Source organism: Gambusia affinis, linkage group LG20 (genome assembly GCF_019740435.1).
Source record: "Gambusia affinis linkage group LG20, SWU_Gaff_1.0, whole genome shotgun sequence".
Lineage (NCBI taxonomy): Eukaryota > Metazoa > Chordata > Actinopteri > Cyprinodontiformes > Poeciliidae > Gambusia > Gambusia affinis.
In genome coordinates, this window is record NC_057887.1 from 21,486,776 (window position 1) to 21,509,100 (window position 22,325).

Below are 22,325 nucleotides of genomic sequence, written 5' to 3' on the forward strand. Positions count from 1 at the left end.
AGAATGGATTTAAAAAGGTTGAAAGGTAAACTTGGAAAACTCCAAAGTTCTCCAATAACTCCAAAGTTGTTGGAGAACTTTTGAACAATATACACATTTTTCTTTTCTGGAGATAGATTTGTGTATTACGAAATCAGTAACTCTAACATGGTATTAAATTAATACCATTGCAGTGATAAAAAATAGACAAATTAAGTCGGTGTTTTTTAGATTATTATATCACAAATGTACTACAGTGATATATTCAAACTTTTATCCAAAACTGAAATTGTGCGCTTCGGTTCAAGAGCGACCTTCAAGTTTTAATTACCAAATTTCCGACACTCTGTGAAGGCAGCATCCACTCATCCGAGCGAGCATCTGTTGTGGAGCGCAGTCGCTGAGGAGGAAGACTGAAAGCGACGGGACTCTACCGGGGACGACGTCAGAAGTTAATAATCTGTTCCACCTTCACTGAATCCTGGACATTTCACCTCTTTTAATAAAAACAGGTGAGTGTAAGACGCGTCGCAGGAGAGAGGCCGCATCTTTGGCAGAGCATTAGCAAACCTTATCAGTAGCCGTTTTGGTGCTGGGCGCTCTGGCTAGGCGCCACTAGCATCAGCTAGCGTTGACTCGGCTGTCACTTATAGCGACAGCTCGATTTAATCGCCCTACGTTGGCAAACGCATAAAAGACCAGTTTGAATTTATTACCTCAGTAGTCAGACAAAGCGCTTCTGCTGTTCTCCTACATTAAAATCCACTCTACTTTCAGATTACTTAAGGAATGCGGTTGGTCTCATTGTCGGTTAGCCTGAATTACCTGACCCATCTTCACCGATAGAGTTGAAACATTAGCTGCTGCCAGTTGAAAATTCACTGATCCGAGCAACACTCTTGATTCAGAAAGGTCAGAGCACATTACACTTGACTTATATCGTTTGATTGCCATTGAAAGAGCTTACACTCATAATTATTCCTCCACGAATGGGGAATACCTATATTTCCACATAAAGGGATTAATCAAATTATGAGGGCTCTGGATGTTACTGCAAGTGTTTAAAGTAGCCCTTATGTTGCTAGAAACAATATAGGGAAGTCTTTTTGCTTAATGACACAGTAATGGGAAGAGACATGCCGTAAATATTTGTAATTAACACACAGGTCTGTAGGTGATTGTGGTTGTTAGTTAGTTTTTCCGTCTTCCTGTCATTCATCTCTGAAAGGAAAGTTCATTTAAGAGGTTAACTCTGGAGAAAGGCCTTCTGCAGATCTGTGTTGTGTTTTGCCCTGATTGCCACGGATCCATAAAACCAGACCCACACCAATCAGGCTTTTCCTGACACATACTACTTTCCGGTTTACTTTGAGGTCTGACCTGCTTGTTCTGACTTTGGCAGGCTGCAGCACACAAGAGGAAAACATGGATTAGAGGTTGTTTGGTAGCCGTAGTAGTTCTAAATCCAACAGAAAATTAAAGAACTGCAAGGTTAACTCCATTTATGCATCATCACATAAATATGTTCTCTTAACTGGTGCATTTTTAACCTTAAGAATGAGATTTTTTTTATTTGCTGCATTTAACAAAGGAGGAAAAAAATTTTTTTTGTATTTGAGCCAACTGAAGGAAAATGAGCCAATTATAATTTCAATTGCTTTCCGTGTCTCTACATTAAATTCAAGTCTTCAATTTTAGGTTGTATTTGACAAAGAAAAGTTACATCATTTATCTTAATTTACCCTGATATATATTTTTTTAAGTTAATGCTACTCAACTACTGTAAAGTCATCTTATTGTGTGTAAATTTAGATTTTTGCTGTTGTTTGTTTGAACTGAAATGCATCTCTTGTGTATTTTTCCATGCAGACACTGTAGTGATCTAAATGCCTGAGGCATTTACCTTTGTCCCAGTTTATACAAGCCCGGCTAAGGGCGCCTCCCATCTGAGGTTGGATTCTTGTAATTTTTCAGTTGTCCAATTGTTTTTTTATCTTGTATTATTCACACCTTTTGTCCAGAACCTGCAGCTCCTTATGGACGTTATCCACACCCTTGGTGCCGTTTTACATTTTGCCACAATGGAACCACAAACTTTAATTTGCTTTCTTGAGATTTTATGTGAGAGAGAAACACATAGAGGGGCTTATTTGTGAGGCAGAATGAAAATTGTATGTGTTTTGCGAATGTTTTGCGTTTCAGGTACACGTCTTTGTGGTGTTTTATGTTTGTGTTTGATTTTACTTGCACATTTAAATAAGTACTGTTCCTAAAGTTTCTATAAAGTCACCCTCCCTTTCATTTTGTTATTGTATTTGTTGACAAAATGTGTGTAGTTGTCATTTTAACCTTGTTTTGTATAACCTCTGTTTTCAACAAGACAAATCACTCATTGTTCAAGGACAACAGATGAAAAATATTCTTTTGGCTAATTCTGGTGCGTTTAATATGCAGTGTCCCTGCCAAATAAATTAACAGATTTCAAACTAAATTGATAATCTCAGGACACAGGTTGGCTGAAAACAGATGCATGCCACGTTTCTTTTAGATTTTTAATTAAAAGAAAAACAAAACATAAAATCATGTATCGTTTTTCTTCTACAGCAACATTATTCACTACTTTGTCTCACCTAAAATCCACAAATGCACATCATAATTTCAGGCTTTATTAGGATAAAATAGGTCTCAATATTTTAATATTTTAACCAGCTGCCCTGTATACAATCTCTTACCCATTTGTACTCTGAGATTGTTTGATAGCATACCAACCTAGAACCTGTTTGTTTTTTTTCTTAAATATTTGTCAGTTTCTGAAATTAAAAGCTTTGCTCCATTCATGCATCCTTTCTCAATTTTTGAGTTTGAAAATTCAATAAAACCACCTTCAGTCTCTTTCTTCTTTATCTTAAATTATTCACTGTCAAATATTTGTTTGCTTGACTTCTTGTTTTCTCCTCGCCGTATAAATGAAGCCACATCTGCAGCTTCATCAAAGCGGAGGCGTCTCTCTCAGACTGTATCTCCGTGTTTCTGTCTATCAGCCTCTGTGGCGTCTCTGTGAGGAAGCTTGAAGAGGTAACCGGTGCTGAAATCTGCTGTTTGAAGTCGGCCATGTTACCACAATATGAAACACGTTAGTGGGAAACGCATGAGCATCTGGTTTCCTTCATGTTGTTAATGCTGACTAAACCTCAGGCCATTATCCATAACCTATTTATAAAGGGATAAAAACAATCAATTTCTTTTTGTGAAGAGAAGCAGGAAATGCTCTGAACATAATTCTGCTGATCAGATCAGCATCCAGTCAGTGATTCCCACCATAAATAAGATGTTTTAATGTCATCATTAATATTTTAATGTTGTAGAACAACGAGAATAAGGGCATCATCGAGAAGTGAGAATAAAAATATAGATGTTTTCACAATGTGTTACAAATATAAATCCAACCAATGAGGTGTGCCCTGTCACAATAATCAATAAATCAATTAATCGCATTATAAATTAAACTGAGATCGATCATTTTCATGTGGACAACAGTTGTTAAAAAGTTGGTATTTTTAAAAATGCTGCAAAAATTTGACACCAGTATAAAGTACTTATTGTGCACTACCTGTCAATAAGTCTCTGTTTTTGGTTACAAAGACTTCATAATCCATTTCAATTATTGTTCTCTTAGTTGTTTTGTTTTATTTTGGATATTTAACATATTTTCTAGTTCCAGTGTTAAATATTCTTTATAAATTAAAGTTTAGATTGCCTTTTTAAGTCACCTGGATTTATATAGAAACATCACAACACATCGTCTCAACACACTTTACAATAATAAAAAGTCAGTTCAATCCAATTATTCTGAGTCAGTTACATCAATTTCAACTGATCCTCGTTATCAAAGTTTTGTTTATTGTTCAAATTGATTAACAGCAGGAATTTCTCTTTTGTTTCTACCATTTAAAAGAACCTCAAAAATGCACTTTAAGGACATTTTCAATGAGTCAAAGACTGACTGTTGATAAGTGTTAATTATTAACAAAAACTAAGGGATGTAAAATATTTAAATTTTTCCTTCCCCTGTTCTTGTAACTTGTGTTTGGTGTCCTGGTATTCATTTCATGAGTCATTTCAAGGAATTCGGCTGATTGGAGTCGTCTTATCTGTTCACTTTATTGCTTCTAAGCAGAAATTCACATCAAACTTTGATAATCTCAAACTAAATCTTGCTATAATTTAGCTTTTCCCCTATTGATATGATGTTTATTTGATCTCAAAGAATCTCTTTCATCATCAAATCTGAACAGATTCATGAGCCTCTAATCATGGTTTTAGTATCAGACATTTGGAAAGGATTGTTTACAGAATAAACTCATGTCAGAAGTTAACGATCTCTGAAGAATGTCAAACATTTTTTCATGGCTGCTGTTTGCGCCTGAGGTCACTAGTTTTGGTATTTGTCTCGTCTGAGAGGTTTTTTTTTCTTCTTTTTTTAATGTTTGCTGTCATGTCGCGGATCTCTCCATCAGGTCCACTGTTACCATGGCGGAGGCCCACCAGGCTGTAGCCTTCCAGTTCACCGTCACTCCAGACGGCATCGACCTGCGGCTGTCCCACCAGGCGCTCTCTGAGATCTACCTCTCCGGGGTTCGCTCATGGAAGAAGCGCATCATCAGAGTCAAGGTAGAGGAGTGGCGAACCGTTAAAGCTTTTATTTTATTGCTGCTTTTTGGGACATGTGACAAAACGGTTTAAAATAAGCAGGTCCTATTGAACTTCAGCCAGTTCTGAACTCTTGCTTAAGGCAGAGGTAAGATCACAAAGCAGTTGGAAGAGCAGGGGTGTCCAAAGTGTGGCCCGGGGGCCATTTGTGGTCCTCTCAACAATTGTGAGTGGCTCATTGACTTGATCACAATTCAAGAATAGCCTGAAAATTGGTTTGCTGGGGGATGCAGATCCATATTTTAAATCTGTGTTGGTGAAATAAAAAAAAAAAAAAAAGCAATAGACGTTTAAAATCTTAGAATGGAAAATGTAACATGCAACACAAAGTATTCATCCAGTTTATCAGGTATAGGGACCAAAAACATCCAGTGACTTTTACTAAAAGGCAGGCTTGGGCCTGTTTAATAAACTTTGTGAAAAAGTAAGAATGATCCGCAAACAAACACTGAGACATTGTAAACTTAGATATGTAGTTTTTTGTTTTTGTGCGGACAGACTGAGATCTGGTGTTTTTTTGGGGGGGGTGAGGTGAGGGATTGCACCGTGCTTTATTAAAACAAATTATTTTAGTTTATTTCAATGTTTTTTTGTACCTCTGTATAACAGAAAATTCTACTAAAAATATTTGGGGAAAAATAAAAGTGATACATAGACAATTTGTGGGTTAAAAAGACAAAAAAATTCAGAAAAAAAGAAAAATTTAGGATATGGTTTGTTGTTTTGTTTTGATTTTTTGATTGTTTTTAATCTGGCAAACCTGCAAGACCCTTTAAAGAACAACAGAAATCTGACTGCTTTGCTTATTGCATTAAAATATTATGTTTAGTTTGTTCATTTACTAAGTAAAAATAAAAATACTAAAGGTTCTTTGGCCCCCCGCAGTAATTGCAACTTGACATTTTTGGCCAAAAAGTTTGGACACCCCTGTGGTAAATAATTATACTGATATTTTAAAGACGCTTCAGTAACGATGATAAAAAACCTCCAGAAAACACTGAGAAATTTTCACGTTCAACATTTATAATTATAGAACATCCAGCTACCAATAGTGTAACTCTAATACTATTTTTTCCTGAAATAATTAATACTGTTTAAATATACTTTATTGATTGTCACAGGTCTGTAAATTCTAACTAATTTGCTCATTTGAAGGAAAAAATCCAATCTTTTTGGATGTACAGTTGATGTAGAGCTAAAAAAAACAACCATTAAGCAGTTTACTACTACGTTTATTTAATAGAAATATTTAATTTAACTTTCAGATCCAGGACAGAAAAACAATTAAATGTTTTTTTCCTTTCGCCTTAACAGAACAGAGTGATCTCAGGTGTGTATCCTGCCAGTCCTTCTTCTTGGCTGTTTGTGGTGATCGCCATCCTGGCCACCATGTACACCCGCTCCGACCCGTCCATGGGACTCATAGCCAAGATCCAGGAGCACCTGCCTGTCAGGTAACCAACTCTATCAATCCATTTGGCATTCATCAATATTACATAGAAATAGAAGTTCATGTTTTCAATTTTTTTCCTGACTTAACTTTTTCTCTCTTTTTCAAATATTTACTTTTTTCAAGCCAACTTGTCGTGTGATAAACAAAAACCTCAATTTAAAGGCGGTAAAGTGTAATAAACACTACAGTTTCCATCCCTACATTTGTCATATTACAAGCAAATATTTGATTGAGTTTTGAAGTGAAAAATGCTTCACTTTGTCTTCATTTTTTCACAAGTAAAAATCTGAAGTGTGACGTGAAATGATTGGTTCAATTCTGCCGAGTCAGCACTTTATAAAGCTGCATGTGCACGTCCTCAGGCTGGTTCTTGCTCATTCTTCAACCCAAACACATCCATATTGGATGGAGACTGTCTGTTAACAGCATTTTGGACTTGGACTAGGCCATTTTTAACACATTATTGTGCTTTGGTCTGAACCAGTCCAGCTCCGTTCTGCTGGAAGGTGAATCTTTGCCCAAGTCTTAAGTTTTTTGCAGCTTTTTAACAAGTTTGAATAGAAATATGGGTTGAGGATGGAGAATGATGACATCTCCGCTGAGTTTCACATAAAAGCTCAATAAAGATGAAATACATGGAGGTTTGTAACATCAAAACTGTAGAAAAGCTCAGGAGCTGTGAATACTTTTACAGATAACTGTACTTGTTTATTCATTCTATGTCTTATAATTATCACGCACTCTTATTTCATAGGATTGACGTACATTTGACAAATAATGCAAAATATTAGTCCAAAATACCTGGCTTCATTAAATCTTTTATTTTGACGGTCCATGAAGTCTGGCGGCTCTTCACTACATTTACAGTTTCAGTCGTTTTGCTTTTAGATGGTGGCGGTTAAACAGAAATATCAAGGTCTGTGCCTAATTATAGAGAAATCTTTCCTGACAAAAACAAAACCTGGTAAAATATTTGACTGAAGTGAGGTGTTTGTCCAACTATGACTGAGACAAGAAGCAGGAAATTGCACTAAAACAGATTACAGGCTAACATTATAATATTTCCTTTGCTTTACTATTTGTTGGAAGGAGGATTTCTGATATTTACCGTGCAGATTCTCCATAAACATGCAGGCGTGAGAAATGCAAAGTGGCTGCATGTTGAAAACGTAACTGAACAAATGTTCCGTCCACATTTAAATTTCTACATTTGCATAAAACCGTCTTATAGATCTGGATGGTGCGTTATCAGGATTTTGTTTTGAAAGCTTGCTTACTGTGTCTCACTGTGGTTTGCAGCCAGATTAGCACGCAGTGCCAAGCGGTGGTGTCAGCGGTGGTCTTCAGCACGATGCTGTGGCTGCTGCTCATCTTCACCATGCGGCTGTGCCTCAAGCAGCTGCTCTCCTACCACCGCTGGATGTTCGAGCAGCACGGCAAGATGTCCACCACCACCAAAATCTGGGTGGTCAGTTCTGCTTCCTCACCTGCTAACCAACCAGAGTTCACCTGTTCTGACACTTTGTACAGCATAACTTACAACTTATTGTCTACTCTTTTATTTAAAAGTATCTATTTTTGTTATCAAGTCATTTTAAATCAATCTGCATGCATATAACATATAAGTGTCTATGTATGTGTATATATATATATATGTATACACTTAGAAATAAATATATCTTTATTTCTTGAATAAAGATTCAAGAAATTATAATCTTTAATGGTATATATATATATATCTATATATATATATATATATATATATATATATATATATATATATATATATATATATATATATATAGATATATATATATAGATATATATATGTATATATACATACATACAGTGATGTATTAGGGCCATTTTATATTGGGAAAATAAACTAGACAATTTATGCCAAAAAAAATTTTAAATTTAGGAAAAAACAAGGAAATTTTCTACTTTGAAAATTTGTAGAGAAACAAAGTTTCTACAAAAACATTTTTGTTTTTTCTAGAAACCTTCAGAGATTAATCTAAAATTTTGACGTTTTTTTCTTGTACATTTCGGACTTTTCCAGCTCAGAAATGTCCTTGTATTTTCTGGACCATTTCAGGAAATTATCAACTTTTCAAACTGAAATTTCCTTGTTTTTTTTTTTGTTTTTTTTATGAATTCTTTGATTAATCTCAAAATTTGAATTTTCTAGAAAAATTTCTTAATATTTTCTACAAAATACACTGTTGTATAAATGGGTCAAGCTAGCAAATTAAACCATCTAGTTGGATCCATTTGCTCCGTTTGGGTCTGTTTGTCGCGTTCCAGGCTCTGGTGCGGATCTTCTCTGGCAGGAAGCCTCTGCTCTACAGCTACCAGGGATCGCTGCCAAACCTGCCTGTGCCTGCCGTGAAGGACACAGTCAAGAGGGTGAGATATTATGATGCAGAGGAAATTATGTCTGTGATTACAAAAGGAAGAGAAATAAAACACATTTTCTGTCCCATTTACATCTAAAGTTTCTGTTCCAATCTTTGTCTTAATTTTTATTTTCCCCTGCAAAACACTTTTTTGTTTCTCTTGTATAAAGTTATATTTATTAACTTTAAATGTATAGTAAGCTCCACCTTTTCCCAGTCATAGTCAACTGTATATTTACAATGTTATGGGTTATTTTGAAAATATAAGAGTAATAATTTCTTGCCAAAATTGGCTTTTATTTTAGAAAGGCTAATGCTAACTTGCTTTCTACTAATTCTGCTATTACTGATTTTTTTTTACAGAAAGGTTTGAAAGTTTGTGCTCTGCAGTTTCATCAAACTTACAAATTATCTTTGATTGGCATAAATTTAATAACTTGGTGTGATAACATTCTTACACTGCGTTGTACACAGCCTATAATGCAGTTTGTCAAGCTTTGCACACAAAATTAGATCATGTTCTTTAAATTGGCTTTGCTGTTTAGCATAGCTTGCTAATGACACAGTGGGCTTGCGTGCAGATTAAATGTTTGATTTTTTTTTTCTATTCTGTTTTTTCCAAACTGCTGCTGTCAGCCATTCTGCTGTTTTTTTTGTTTGTTTTTTTTTACTAAGTGAACTGATCACTCCTACATCTAGCACCTGAATTGCTCAGTAGCTGTAATTACCTGCAGCCTTTCTGCTGTGAAAGGGGTCAACAACATATGATGACATTTTCAGCAGTTTTCACCAATGCTGGATGTTTGTTAAACTCGTTACCTCTGCTAGCTGAAACAGTAGCTTTCTCTGTCTATTAACATCCAGCAGGAATTTTCCAGCTGATTTCCTAGATTTGCAAATCCAGGAGTTCTACTTGAGATGTTTGCTGAAAGCTTTGGTAGAATAAAACAAAACCAAGTTTCTTTAATCCTGTTCGACTTTCTGGTTGCTGAGTTTTTATGACTGTAACTCATCAAATGTGTTGCTTGAATGTTGGCTTCATTCTTCGTTCACTGACGGTGTTTCTGTAACTTTTTCAATTTTTAATGTGTTGAAAAATTGTTTATGTACAATTTATGACTTCCGGAATAAAATTTGCCTAATTATTGCCCAGTATTCTAATTTAAATGTATTTGACAGAAACTCATAAACTGATAAAAAGGTAGAGCTGTCCATAAAGTCACTTAAAAAGCCTTTATTCCTCTGAATCAGATCAAATAATATATCGTATCCTGTCCTCTGTAGTATCTTGAATCAGTGCGCCCCCTGGTGGACGACGCGGAGTACGAGCGGAGAAACAAGCTGGCCGCGGAGTTCGAGAGCAGCCTCGGTAAACGCCTGCAGTGGTACCTCAAACTCAAAGCGCTCTGGGCCTCAAACTACGTGAGTGACTCTCCATCAAAGCGAGGCTACTTAGATGTTCAAGTCAAAAGAAAAAAGAAATTCTATTAATAATAAATAGATTTGGTGGATTTCTGTGGTTTGAATTATTTATCTCGCCTAAATAAATAATACATTTGTGATGTCTGCTGTGTAGCTCTCTGAATGAATGTTTTTGCACATTTCACATTTCAGGTTAGTGACTGGTGGGAGGAATACGTCTATCTACGAGGACGGAGCCCCATCATGGTCAACAGTAACTACTATGGCATGGTACTTACATTTATTTATAATTAAAAAATGGATATGTATTTTATAGATACTACAGTTTTTATGAAGGAAATGCTTCTATGAATCAACTTTGTTGATGCAAGTTATAAACTGCATTGACCAGTTTAGGACTTTATTGATCTAAAAACAGATTTGATGCAGGTAATTATAAAATTCTTAATATGCTGCTAGAGTAGAACTTCATTGGTTAGTCATTATTTAAACGGCCTGCAATTTATAATTGCTCATGTAGTACCTGATTGATCCTGCAGGGGTCAGTATTGGGCCTTAAATAATTTACAGATACACTCATTCATAGTATTTGCAGTTTATATATGTGTATTTATTTTTTTATTATATGCCATTCAGACATGCTGTGGACTGTAATGAAAGATCAAATTAACATTTCCAAAATTGAAACCAATTTTTATATATATATATATATATATATATATATTCCTCCCTCAGTCTTTGCATATAGCCCCTCCGATCGGGGCTACTTGAGTAGTAGCATTCCAACAGATCCAAGTTTTCACCTCTTGCCCATTTCCGCTTCGTTGTCCGCCTCATTGTTCCAGTAGCCCATTTATCGTCAAGGTGCTCTGGTTCCCCAGCACCTGACGCAGACCTTGTTTGGCCGGGCGACGTCTGAGCCGGCATGTTTCCTTGCTTCTTTGTGTCTCTCATGTTATGAGGTAGGCTGTAGCTTGAAGGATCTTGCCTTCAGACAGGATAGCGCCCTTTTTCCGGTTTCGACCTGGATTCGTACCCAGGTCGACCGGGTGAAAAACCGCTGACTTATCTATTGAGCTATCCTGCCAGCTGCATGGGATGTACCACCGGCAAATAACCGAAGTGGCTGACATCAGAAAATCCTACCAATGGCTGGAAAAAGCTGGACTGGAGGACAGCACAGAGGCCCTCATCATGGCCGCCCAGGAAGTGGGAAACACCCCCGAAGGTAGTGGAGAATGACCGAGCTAAGATCCTGTGGGACTTCCAGATCCAGACAGACACAATGGTGAGGGCGAACCAACCAGACATAGTCGTGGTGGATAAACAACAGAGGAAAGCCGTTGTGGTGGATGTGGCAATACCAAGTGACTGCAACATCAGGAAAAAGGAGCATGAAAAACTAGAGAAATACCAGGGCCTAAGGGAGGAACTGGAGAGGGCCTGGAAGGTGAAGACCACAGTGGTGCCTGTGGTCATCGGGACCCTCGGGGCAGTCACCCCCAAACTGGAACAGTGGCTACAACAGATCCCAGGAACAACATCAGACATCTCAGTCCAGAAATGTGCAGTCCTAGGCACAGCCAAGATACTGCGCAGAACCCTCAAGCTCCCAGGCCTCTGGTAGAGGACCCGAGCTAAGAGGAAGAAGAATCACCACCCGCGGTGGGTGAGAAGGGAATTTAAATTATATATATATATATATATATATATATATATATATATATATATATATATATATATATATATTTTTTTTAAGCAAAGATGAAGCCCCAGTGAGCCGAGGAAAGTTAATTTTTTTGTCTTATTGCTATCTGAGGATGTCTCTTGTGCGTCAGCTTTAGAGGTCTACAGGAAACGGATGAATAGGTTCCACCTCAAGACTTTTGAATATTTTTTTACCGTTTTTTTGTGTCACTTTATTTTATCTGTGAACGTTTACTAAAAAAATGCATTTAAATTAACAAGTTAAAATCTATGTAATTAATTGATTAATCTAACGATCTCGTTAAACCACTTGCTTCTCCTTTGCTGCTCAGGACTTCCAGTATGTGACTCCCACACCCATCCAGGCAGCCAGAGCCGGGAACACCATCCATGCCTTCTTCTTGTACCGCAGGAAACTCAACAAAGAGGAGATTAAACCTGTAAGTTTACTACTCCTTTACTCATGTTTTGTTTGTTGGTTTATTTTTTTTCATGTGGCAGCAGGACGTTTGGGATGTTTTCTGCTGCTAAAGTGTATTACATGTATAAAGTTTTTTACTGCAGGGGTGTCCGAACATTTTGACACGGGGGCCAAATATGTTAAGTTGCAGCTGCTGCGGTGGTCACAGAATTTTTGGGATTTTTAATTATGAATTGTAAAAAACTGTTATATTTTTCATTTTTATTTGGTAAATAAACAAACCAAACGTAATATTTTAATTCAGTAAGCAAAGCAGCCAGATTTCTGTCGTTCTCTGTGGGTCTAAAGGGTTTTTCAGGTTTTCCAGATTAAAAACGATCAAAACAAAACAACAAACTGTATCCTAAATTAAAAAAATAATCTTTTCTGGATTTTTTTTTGTCTTTTTAGCAACAACAACAGTTTGTGGACCTCCCTTTTATTAAACGGGCTTCGCCATGTCTGCATGTCTGGATGTTTTGGGCCCTATTACTGATAAAATGGATGAATACTTTGTGTTGCACATTATATTTTTCATTTTAAAACTTTAAAAGTATTGTTTTGTTTTTTTAACAGTCTTTCATCAGTGAAAATTTCACCAAAACTGATTTAAAATGTGGATCTGAAACAAGTGCCTGAACCAGCAAACCAATTTTTAAACTGTGGCCAAGTCAACGGGCCGCTCTAAGTTGTTCAGAGGCCCACAAATGGCCCCCGGGCCACACTTTGGACACCCCTGCTTTAATGTCTGCCCATCATTCAGCTCTTGGTTGTTTTTCATCATTTACAGCAGATCTGGATCTTGATTTATTACAGATTTCATGGTTGAGACGTTTCCCTCACATCCTCATCCCATGTTCATCTCTCTACTTTTCTTTGAATCTTTTCTTTCATCTTTTCCTTCCCTCTTTCTCTTCTCTCATTGTTTAAAACAATATTTTCTTAAACCTGCATCCCTCTGTTGTTTCCACGCCCTCGTGTTCTCCTCCGTTTCCCAGAGTCGCGTCCCCGGCACCATCATTCCTCTGTGCTCAGCTCAGTGTGAGAGGATTTACAACACCACACGAATTCCCGGGGAGGAGACGGGTAAACAGATTAAAACACACACATCCGAACCCAAAAGTGCAGAGTTTTTGTTCTGAGGAAAACAAAAAAGTCAGAGGAACGCTGAAGGGTTTCAGGCTCTGCTGAGGATAGTGTTCAGTGCTTCAAGCGGCGTCTGCTCCGTCACTTCTCACCTGTCTGCTTCTGAAGGTGGCCTCTCTTTAACTGATGTCTTATTTTCTTCTCTTCACTCCATCACTCCATTTCTTCCTCCCTGGTCCCCTTTCCTTCCATCCCAACGCTCTTTCATTTGCGACATTCCTCTCCTGCCGCCTCTCTCCGTTCTGCTCAGTGGTTGTTGAGGTCTGCAGTTCCTTGCTGCTCCTATCAGTTTGAGCGGATGTTTGACACTTGTCGAATCCCCGGAGCGCTGACAGGTAGTTTTTATATTTTCACATAAGCTGCTCTCTCCTTTAACTGCAGGATAATTTTTACCATCTGTGCCATTCTCACCCTTTCTTGTCCGTTGTACTAATATGCTAAACATTTCATATCGTCACCTTCCTAAAAAAAAAAAAATATATATATATATATATATATATATTTTATTTTTTTGCTAAAAGTTCTTTTTTTTTTTCTTTGGTCTAGATCTTTTGGCAAAAAGGAAGTGGTGATTTTTTTATTTTTTCTTCAAAAATCACTTGATAAAAAATGACCAAGGCCGTTATTTCAGGAAGGTGACAATAAGAAAGCTCAGGATTATGCTTCTGCAAATAGAAATACATTTTATTTTAAGGCTTTTTATACATATACATCCGAGTACGATGGTAAGCTTTAGGAACAAAATCTTCTGTTTCTAAAAATAGAAATTAATTTTATTTTAAGGCTTTAAATTTTTTAATAATTTAGGCAACTAACAGCATAATGACTCCATAAGGTGTTTCCTTTATAACTGTTATGATTTGATAAATACTAATAAAAACATACTTATTTTAAAATTCTCATGTCATTTTAAACTAAAAACTACATTCGAAATGATTTTCCTTTATAGTTTCTACTCTAAATCCACATTGAGTGTTAATTTAATGTTAACAACATAAAGGTACAAATATATGATGTTATTTTTGTTACACAATCTCAACTGTTATTTTGCATAATCAGGGAAATTCAATCCCAGAATATTTAGATATTTGAAAGCCCTAAACACCGACTCTGCTGCAGCGTCCGTCTTCTCTGCTTCCTCATAGATTCTGTTCAGCACTGGGAGGACAGCGACTACATCGTGGTTTACCACAAAGGTCGATACTTCCGCCTCAGGGTGTACCAGGCCGGCAGGATCCTGTCGCCCCGGGAGATCGAGTTCCAGATTCAACGCATCCTCGACAACTCGACGCCGCCGTCCAAAGGAGAGGCCAAGCTAGGAGCTCTTACCGCCGGGGAAAGGTGAGTTCAAGAAGCCAGAGAGTTTCTAAGTCTGACGACACCGTTTGTGTAATCTCACCTTTTCCTTTGTACGTCAACCAGAATCACCTGGGCGAAAGCCAGGCAGGAGTATTTCAGCAGCGGCGTCAATAAACGCTCTCTAGACTGCGTCGAGAGGGCGGCCTTCTTCGTGGTGCTGGACGATGACGAGCGAGGCATGATGGCCGACAATTCACCAGAAGGTCTGGACCGCTACGCCAAGTCCTTGTTGCATGGAAACTGCTACGACAGGTAAAAACCAGCCTGCAGCACAAAATGACACAGATTTATCACAAATACAAATGGATCCTTTCTGTTTTTAAATTGGACAAAATTACTGCAAACATATTAAAATCTTCCTGCAATGGAAAATGTTGGAAGCAAGCAAAAGTATCAATCTGTTAATAAATAGGAAGACGTAAATATTCAGTGGCCTTTACTCCTCAGAAGCACCAGAATCTGCTTTGGTAACGTTTTACTTGAGACTTTTAATGCAACTTTGCATTAAAAATGTCACAATTTACTGAATGGTACTTCATCACAACAGTCAGACATTTCTGAAGACTGCTTCATGTTCATGAAGGTGTCATGTCACATTTATGATGCTGTCATGTCAGTATTCTTGGGTATATAATGATTTACATATCCAATTTAACAAAAAGTGTAACTACTTCATTGGAATAATTAAATGCTTACTTTTAGAAGACAAAGAAGGTCATATTACGATTTGTTTATGATAGAGGAACCGTATACAGTTGTGTAAGAAATGCACCAAACCCCATTGAAAACCTGGTGGTTTTTCCACTAAATACTGATTTTTGAACTCTTCTTGAGATAAAACATTAATATTCTTGTTTCATAAATGATTATGAACTTGTTTTCTCTGCATTATCTGAGGCCTGAAAGCTCTGCATCTTTTCATCATTTTCACTATTTCTCATTTTCTGCAGATAAATACGTTTTTACTTCGAATTTCAGACATGTTGTCAGTAGTTCATAGAATAAAACAGTGGTTCCCAAAGTGTGGGGCGCGCCCCCTATGGGGGGCGAAATGCCATTGCAGGGGGGGCATGGGAAACGGTATGAATTTAAAAAAAACAGTTTCACAAAAGTGTTTCACTGTAAAGATGGTTTATAGTGTGTTTTGTTCTAGCCTGAAGTGTGAAATAAACTTCAGTGGAGTTTGAAAACAAGATATTTATAAAGGTTTATGTCTGGTTGAACGAAGTCTGTGCCCAGTTGATTTTTTTTCTTTCTTTTTTGGGGGGGATTTTATTGTAATCCATAGGGAGGCCCAGAAAATCTTTGGGAACCACTGGAATAAAAGAACAACGTTCATTTTACTCCAACATATACCTATACAAAGTGAAAGCAGAGAAACTTACAATTTCAACTGGTCTCTTAATTTTTTTTATTTTGACCCACGTGACAAAAACTTTGGACACCCCTTAATCCTTTGAAGTCGACGCCTGTTATTACGAGATATATCCATGCATTTAAAATACGCCTGAAATTTCATCAGGTGCATTCATTGTCTCTTTTCAGGTGGTTTTATAAATCCTTCACAGTCGTTTACTCATGTAGCTTTTTACGCATGGGCTAACATGATCGATCATATTCCTGGTTTTATTTGGAAGTAAATATAAAACAAAATCAATATAAACCACTACTTTTACAAAGTTTGAAGTCTCTACTGTCCAACAGAAATGAAATGCACTCTTAGTCTTTTAAATGCACCTCAGAGGGTTAAAGTAAAAGCTTAAAGTAAACACAGTTGTTGTTGCATGTTGCCATGCGGGTGTAAATTTCCTCAGGTATTCATGTCGGTCTCTTTCAGGTGGTTCGATAAATCCTTCACAGTCGTTTACTACAAGAATGGGAAGAGTGGGATAAACGCAGAACACTCGTGGGCCGACGCGCCGGTAGTCGCCCATGTGTGGGAGGTGAGGAGAGTTTGCCGTGTGACGCTGTCGGACCCCAGCATGCAGCCAATCGGGTCGCAGTAAACGCTGTGTGTTTGCAGTTCGTTCTCACTACCGACAGCTTCCATCTCGGCTACAACGAGGAGGGACACTGCAAGGGGGAGGTCGACTCGTCGCTGCCTCCACCGCAGAAACTCAACTGGGAAATTCCCTCAGAGGTTCGACGTTCTTTCCGTTTCTTATCGGTTTTATAAACGGTGCTGTGGAATATGGAGGCAGGAGGTTTTTATTAAGAGACAAACCTTTGCAATGTTGCAATTACGAAGAACTGTTTTAGAAATGATTTTTATTAGGATGTGATGGGGTGGGACGATTAGGCTTAAAAAGCTCAAATTTTCTCTTGTACCAGATATGAAAAAAAAAAAAAAAAGATTTTAACTGTTTTTTAATTTCCTGTTTTCTTTTTTGAAAATGCAGAAAATATTTTCTAAAAGTGGATTTTATGTCAATCAGCCCTGTGAATTGTGTAATTGAGAACATTAGCAGAAAAAAGGCACAATTTTACCGTAAAAAATCTTAAAATTATGAGAACTTCTTGAAATGAGAAAAAAAGTTTATTAGTTATCCACGTTACTCACAATAATTTGATGCAGATGAGTTAAAGTGATTTCTATTAAATATTACCTTTAAAACTTTGCTCAACGTTTCTCATTTCAGTTTTTTGTTACTTTTTCATGTTGGAGTAAAATTACGACTTTGTGATTCTCGTTAGAATTCAGCTAAAATCAGATCAAAGTTTAACAAAGCTGAAAGTTGGACACAAATTCTGATTGGTTCCTGTTACGCCCCCCAGGTCTAGGGGTCCAGGGGCGGTAACATAAAAATGTCCAGAAAAAAAGGATTAAATAAAAAGGTGGTTTCACAGAACCAAAACACAGTAAAACATAACCAAATTAGAACAAAAGAAAAGGGTTAACAGATTCAAGATTGGGTAAATGCAAATTATATTACTAGAGGTTCAAACAAATCAGTCTTAACTCAAAAACAACCCAAAAGAAAGGACAAAGGGGAGCACCAAACCTGCCAACACGAGCCTCTAGCATTGTCCAATGGAGTGGCTGCTCTCCTGCAGCCAATCAAGAAGCTGAACCTGCATAACAAAAAAAAAAAAGAAGCCTGCACAGCCTCAGGATCCCAGGGGCCGTAACAGTTCCCGTCTAAAGACTCCTGGTTTAATCACTAAGGTTGACATGAGATGGAAATGCCTGGCTGTTGAAACCCCAGCAGCGGCTGTTTTTAGTTAACCGTCTCTCCGTTTCCTGTCTCAGTGCGAGGAGCAGATCTCCCGCTCTCTGGCGGTCGCCCAGGCTCTGGCTGACGACGTCGACTTCCATGTTTTCTCCTTCCGAGATTTCGGCAAAGGAAAGATAAAGAAGTGCCGCGTCAGTCCTGATGCTTTTGTACAGATGGCTCTTCAGCTGGCTTACTTCAGGGTGAGTCGCTCACTGAAGGACGACACACACAGACACACACATCTGGAGTCATCCAGGGAAATTATTGAGCTGTTTTGCTGTTAAATGCATCCTGACTAAAACCAGGAAGATGGAGCACATCACCCCAGTTCTTCTTGTCGCTCAGAAAATAGACTTTAAAATACTGTGGTTAGTTTATAAACCACTGAACAGCTTAGCAACAAAATAAATCAAAGATCTGCTGCTGTTGTATCAACCTTCCAGAGCTCTCAAGTCTTCTGGTTCTGGTCCAGAACCAAAATAAAGAAGCAGCATTCAGCTTCTGTGCACCGCAAATCTGGAACAAATGTCCAGAAAACTGTAAAACAGCTGAAACACTGACTTCCTTTAAATGTAGACTAAAACCTTTGGCTGTGAATGACGTGAAAAACTAGCCAACGTTTTGTTGTCTAACGACCAAACTTGGTAAAATGTAATGTTTCAGTTGTTTACTTTAGTGCTTTTATGATGAAAAGCACTTTGAACTGCCTTGTTGCTGAAACATGATATGTAAATAAACTATAAATAAACTATAAATAAACCATAAATAACTTGATTGATTGATTTAAATGAAAACTGCAGGCTGATAAATGTCAGTGATTTTGTTTTTTTAGCTCAGTCCCTCATCTGTTGCTTTTCTGGATCTTTTTTTTATTTTTTCTCACTTCATGTTGCCAGACAGGTTCTGATTAAGTAAAGTGCAGCTGTGGTTTGTTTCCCTGTCCAGGATCGAGGGACGTTCTGTTTGACGTACGAAGCGTCCATGACCCGCCTGTTCCGGGAGGGCAGGACGGAGACGGTTCGCTCCTGCTCCAGTGAGAGCAGCGCCTTCGTTCGAGCGCTGGACGGCGGCGAGGTGGGGACGTCACGCTGAAGCTGCTTCTCCACTTGGTAGTTTTCTTTCAAACCAATCAGTTTTTGTCATTTCAACACGTAATCAGCCAGCAGACGTGTGCCAGCGTTTGTTCCACGCCGCGTCAGAGAAACACCAACAGTTGTACCGGATGGCAATGACCGGAGCCGGGATCGATCGGCACCTGTTCTGCCTCTACGTGGTTTCCAAATACCTGGGAGTGGACTCGCCCTTCTTGAAAGAGGTCTCTGTTCAGTTTAAATCATTTTCCTCCAGAAGGCCGTACCTGAGGCCAGGTCGACTAAAAACAAGGTTTGTACGTGTTTCAGGTTCTGTCTGAGCCGTGGAGACTGTCGACGAGTCAGACTCCCGTCCAGCAGGGGGAGCTGTTCGACTTGGTTAACTACCCAGAGTACATCTCCTGTGGAGGCGGCTTTGGGCCTGTCGGTATCGCCCTCAATGCTTCAGAAACACAAAATACAGCACTAAAACAGAGATTCATCTCAGACATTTTATTGAAAAAAAAACTGTGTGAACTTCAGAGTTTTAAAAGCCAAAAATATTTGATTTTTTTTTTTTAAATTTCTGAAATTTTTTACTTTTCAAATTCATAAATCTCAGATTTTTCTTTTTCTGAAAATTTGTGAAAATAATCTCAAGATTTTTTTACTTTTGAAATCCAGAAATTTCCTTCCTTTTTTTAAAATTTTATTTAAATTTCCGAGATTAATCTCAAAATTTGAGGTTTTCTCTAGAACAGGGGTGGGCAATCCTGGTCCTCGAGGGCCGGTGTCCTGCAACTCTTAGATGTCTCCCTGATCCAACATACTTGAATCCAACAGCTGAATCAAGTTCAAGTTCTGCAGAGTCCTGCTAATGACCTCATTATTTGACTCAGGTGTGTTGAAGTGGAGCTACATCTAAAAGTTGCAGGAGACCGGCCCTCGAGGCCTGGAGTTGCCCACCCCTGCTCTAGAACATTTTTTACTTTTCAAACTCAAAATTTCTGGCTTTTTATTGTTTTTTGAAAATTTGTGAAATTGATCTGAAAATGTGTGAGTTTTTTGTTTTGCTTTTGAAACTCAGAAATGTTCTACCTTTTTGAAAATTTCTCAAATTAAGCTCAAAATTTTTAAGTTTTTTTTTTTTTTCAATTTTATTTCTAGAAAATGTCTGAGATTAATCTCAAATTTTCATTGTTTTTTGGCAGGAATTTAATCCTTTTTATTTCTCTCTACAAACAAACAGTGTTTTATCTTGTCGTTATTAAACTTTTATCTCTACGTTAATATTGTTTTTTCATCCGGAGTGTAACTGGGATCTGTCTCTTTCAGGTGGCTGATGATGGTTATGGAGTTTCTTACATGTTTGTGACAGAGAACATAATTAATTTCCACATCTCATGTAAACACTCGTGTTCTGAAACTGTGAGTTTAACTTGAAATTTATTTCATTCATTTAATTTAGTCAGTGCACAAAATCTTAGCATGTATTTTTAGTTTAGTTTTGTCTTAATTCCAGTTTACTGACTTACAAGGAACTTTTCAGCTTGTTCTTTTTACAAATGGAGGATTTATTTTACATTAAATGCAGAAGTTATAGATTGTACGATTTTGACGGTTCTGAGTTTGGTTTCTTTTCAGCGATTAATGATTAATCGATTCCTTAATTAGTTGACGGTTATTTAAATCATTGATTAATCAGTTCAGCATCCAGTTTAGATGTTTTTGGAAAGCAGACCGTCTCTTCTCTCTAATGGAAATGTTTTGTTGCCGTCTCCCCTGAAGGACGCCCATGTCTTCGGCAGTAAGATCCGGGCAGCTTTGCACGATCTGCTCCATCTGCTGGACCCCGTCTACAAGGAGCCCAACAACGAGCGGAGCAAAGCTGAGGTCAAAAAAGACAAGTAGACGCAAGGGATGCTGGGAAAAACGTGTGAAAACTTTGAGTTGTTCTTCTCACAGCGGGACCCATAACGTCAGGTGGAGGGTTTTTGTTTTTCTTGTTTAAATAGTTTCTTTGAATGGCGTAGAACGATGAAAATTATGTTTTTATCGATGCGGCTATAACTTTGTGTGTGTGTGTGTGGGTGTGTGTGTGTGTGTGTGTGGAGAAAGAAAATGTGCACAACTAGTTTAACAAAATGAAGCTATATAATATTTATCTTGATGTTTGTCATTCTAATTTAAAATAAAAAGCCAGTTTTTCATCCAAACCCGTCCAGCGCTGGGATAGAAGATCCTGAAGTCGCTCCACTGCAGGGAATAATCCGTTTGACTTTCCGTCGTGTAAAGTGAAGCCGCGGACTTTCTCTTGTTTGAGTGAGAAGTTTTGCTTATGAGGTTTTATGGCGAAAGGGAAAACGTCATTTTCTACCATGCCAAACTGGGAGCCTTTGTTTTGAAAAGCTCAGAAGTCTGTGACTTCCTTCCTGTTTGTGTAAATCAGATTTTTATATAAACATGTATAAAACCAGTAAGTGATCTGGAGTGCCAGGTGGGTTATGCATGTGTTTCTACTGCAGATCTGTTTCATTTTCACTGCGGTTTATTTTAGTTTTTTACATGTATGTTAAATTAGTGCCAAAACAATGCAAACTGTATATTTATGGGTACATTGTGACATCAGCCAGCAGTGCTGCTCTCCAGATGTCCATCAGATGTTAAATATATTTCCAGGTTTCTGTTACTTAATGGCTTTTCACCCTTACAATAATCACTTTGTCTTATTGTTTTATTATTGCTATTGTAATGCTTTTTAATGCAACATTATAAGGGAACATTAAAACATTCTTAGGAAAAACAGAAAAGCTTTGAATTTCTTTCTGATTGAATTCAGGATGTGCAGAAACACGGTAGAGGAAGCATCATGCTGACAATACTCAACCATGTCTCACTGAAATGTAGATATATTTTACCCAGAATTCCTCATATTGTGTCGTTTTAGTTTCACCTGGTTCAAATTCTGTAAAATCACCAGTTTTAAAATAAATAGATTCAGTTTTCCCAGGTGTTTTAATGCAATGTGTGCATAACATTTCCAAAATAAAAATAACATATGCTGTGTAATAATTACTCATTTTCTAAAGTTCTTTTTTTTTCTCTAAGATTCAAACTATTTGCTTTTTTAAAAATGTGTGTGTGTATATATATATATATATATAACAAATGTTCCATTGAAGGATATGTATTTAATTTTAAAACAAAAATCTATTTTTGTTTGTCAATTTAAAAAAATCGAAATAAATTTCCTACAATTGTGTTAAAGTTTTGTTTTGAAAGAAAAGTTGCATCGTGGCTCTAATTTACACTGCAAAAACACAAAAACCTACCAGCTCTTTTTGATCCAATTCTACTGCAAATATCTGAGTTTTGTCTTGTTTCAAGTGTACTAACTTAAAAGTA

General features: G+C 37.4%; 1 protein-coding gene across 2 annotated transcripts; it reads left to right on the forward strand.

Moving 5' to 3' along the window:
- Nucleotides 1-322: 322 nt before the first annotated feature.
- LOC122823594 (carnitine O-palmitoyltransferase 1, liver isoform-like) lies at nucleotides 323-21,995 on the forward strand. 2 transcript variants are annotated; one of them, XM_044103371.1, is made up of 19 exons: nucleotides 323-491; nucleotides 4,497-4,650; nucleotides 6,004-6,143; nucleotides 7,442-7,610; nucleotides 8,450-8,551; nucleotides 9,826-9,963; nucleotides 10,156-10,233; nucleotides 12,003-12,110; nucleotides 13,129-13,216; nucleotides 14,422-14,617; nucleotides 14,699-14,887; nucleotides 16,473-16,578; nucleotides 16,659-16,775; nucleotides 17,886-18,050; nucleotides 18,796-18,924; nucleotides 19,010-19,165; nucleotides 19,251-19,364; nucleotides 20,256-20,348; nucleotides 20,709-21,995. In XM_044103371.1, exons 2-19 carry the CDS (start codon nucleotides 4,510-4,512, stop codon nucleotides 20,829-20,831), a joined length of 2,352 nt encoding a protein of 783 aa, XP_043959306.1. In that variant the 5' UTR covers nucleotides 323-491; nucleotides 4,497-4,509; the 3' UTR covers nucleotides 20,832-21,995. The 2 variants fall into 2 exon arrangements, with proteins under 2 accessions (XP_043959306.1, XP_043959307.1); XM_044103372.1 differs by lacking the exon at nucleotides 13,129-13,216 and adding an exon at nucleotides 13,527-13,611 and having other exon boundaries at nucleotides 346-491.
- Nucleotides 21,996-22,325: the final 330 nt, after the last annotated feature.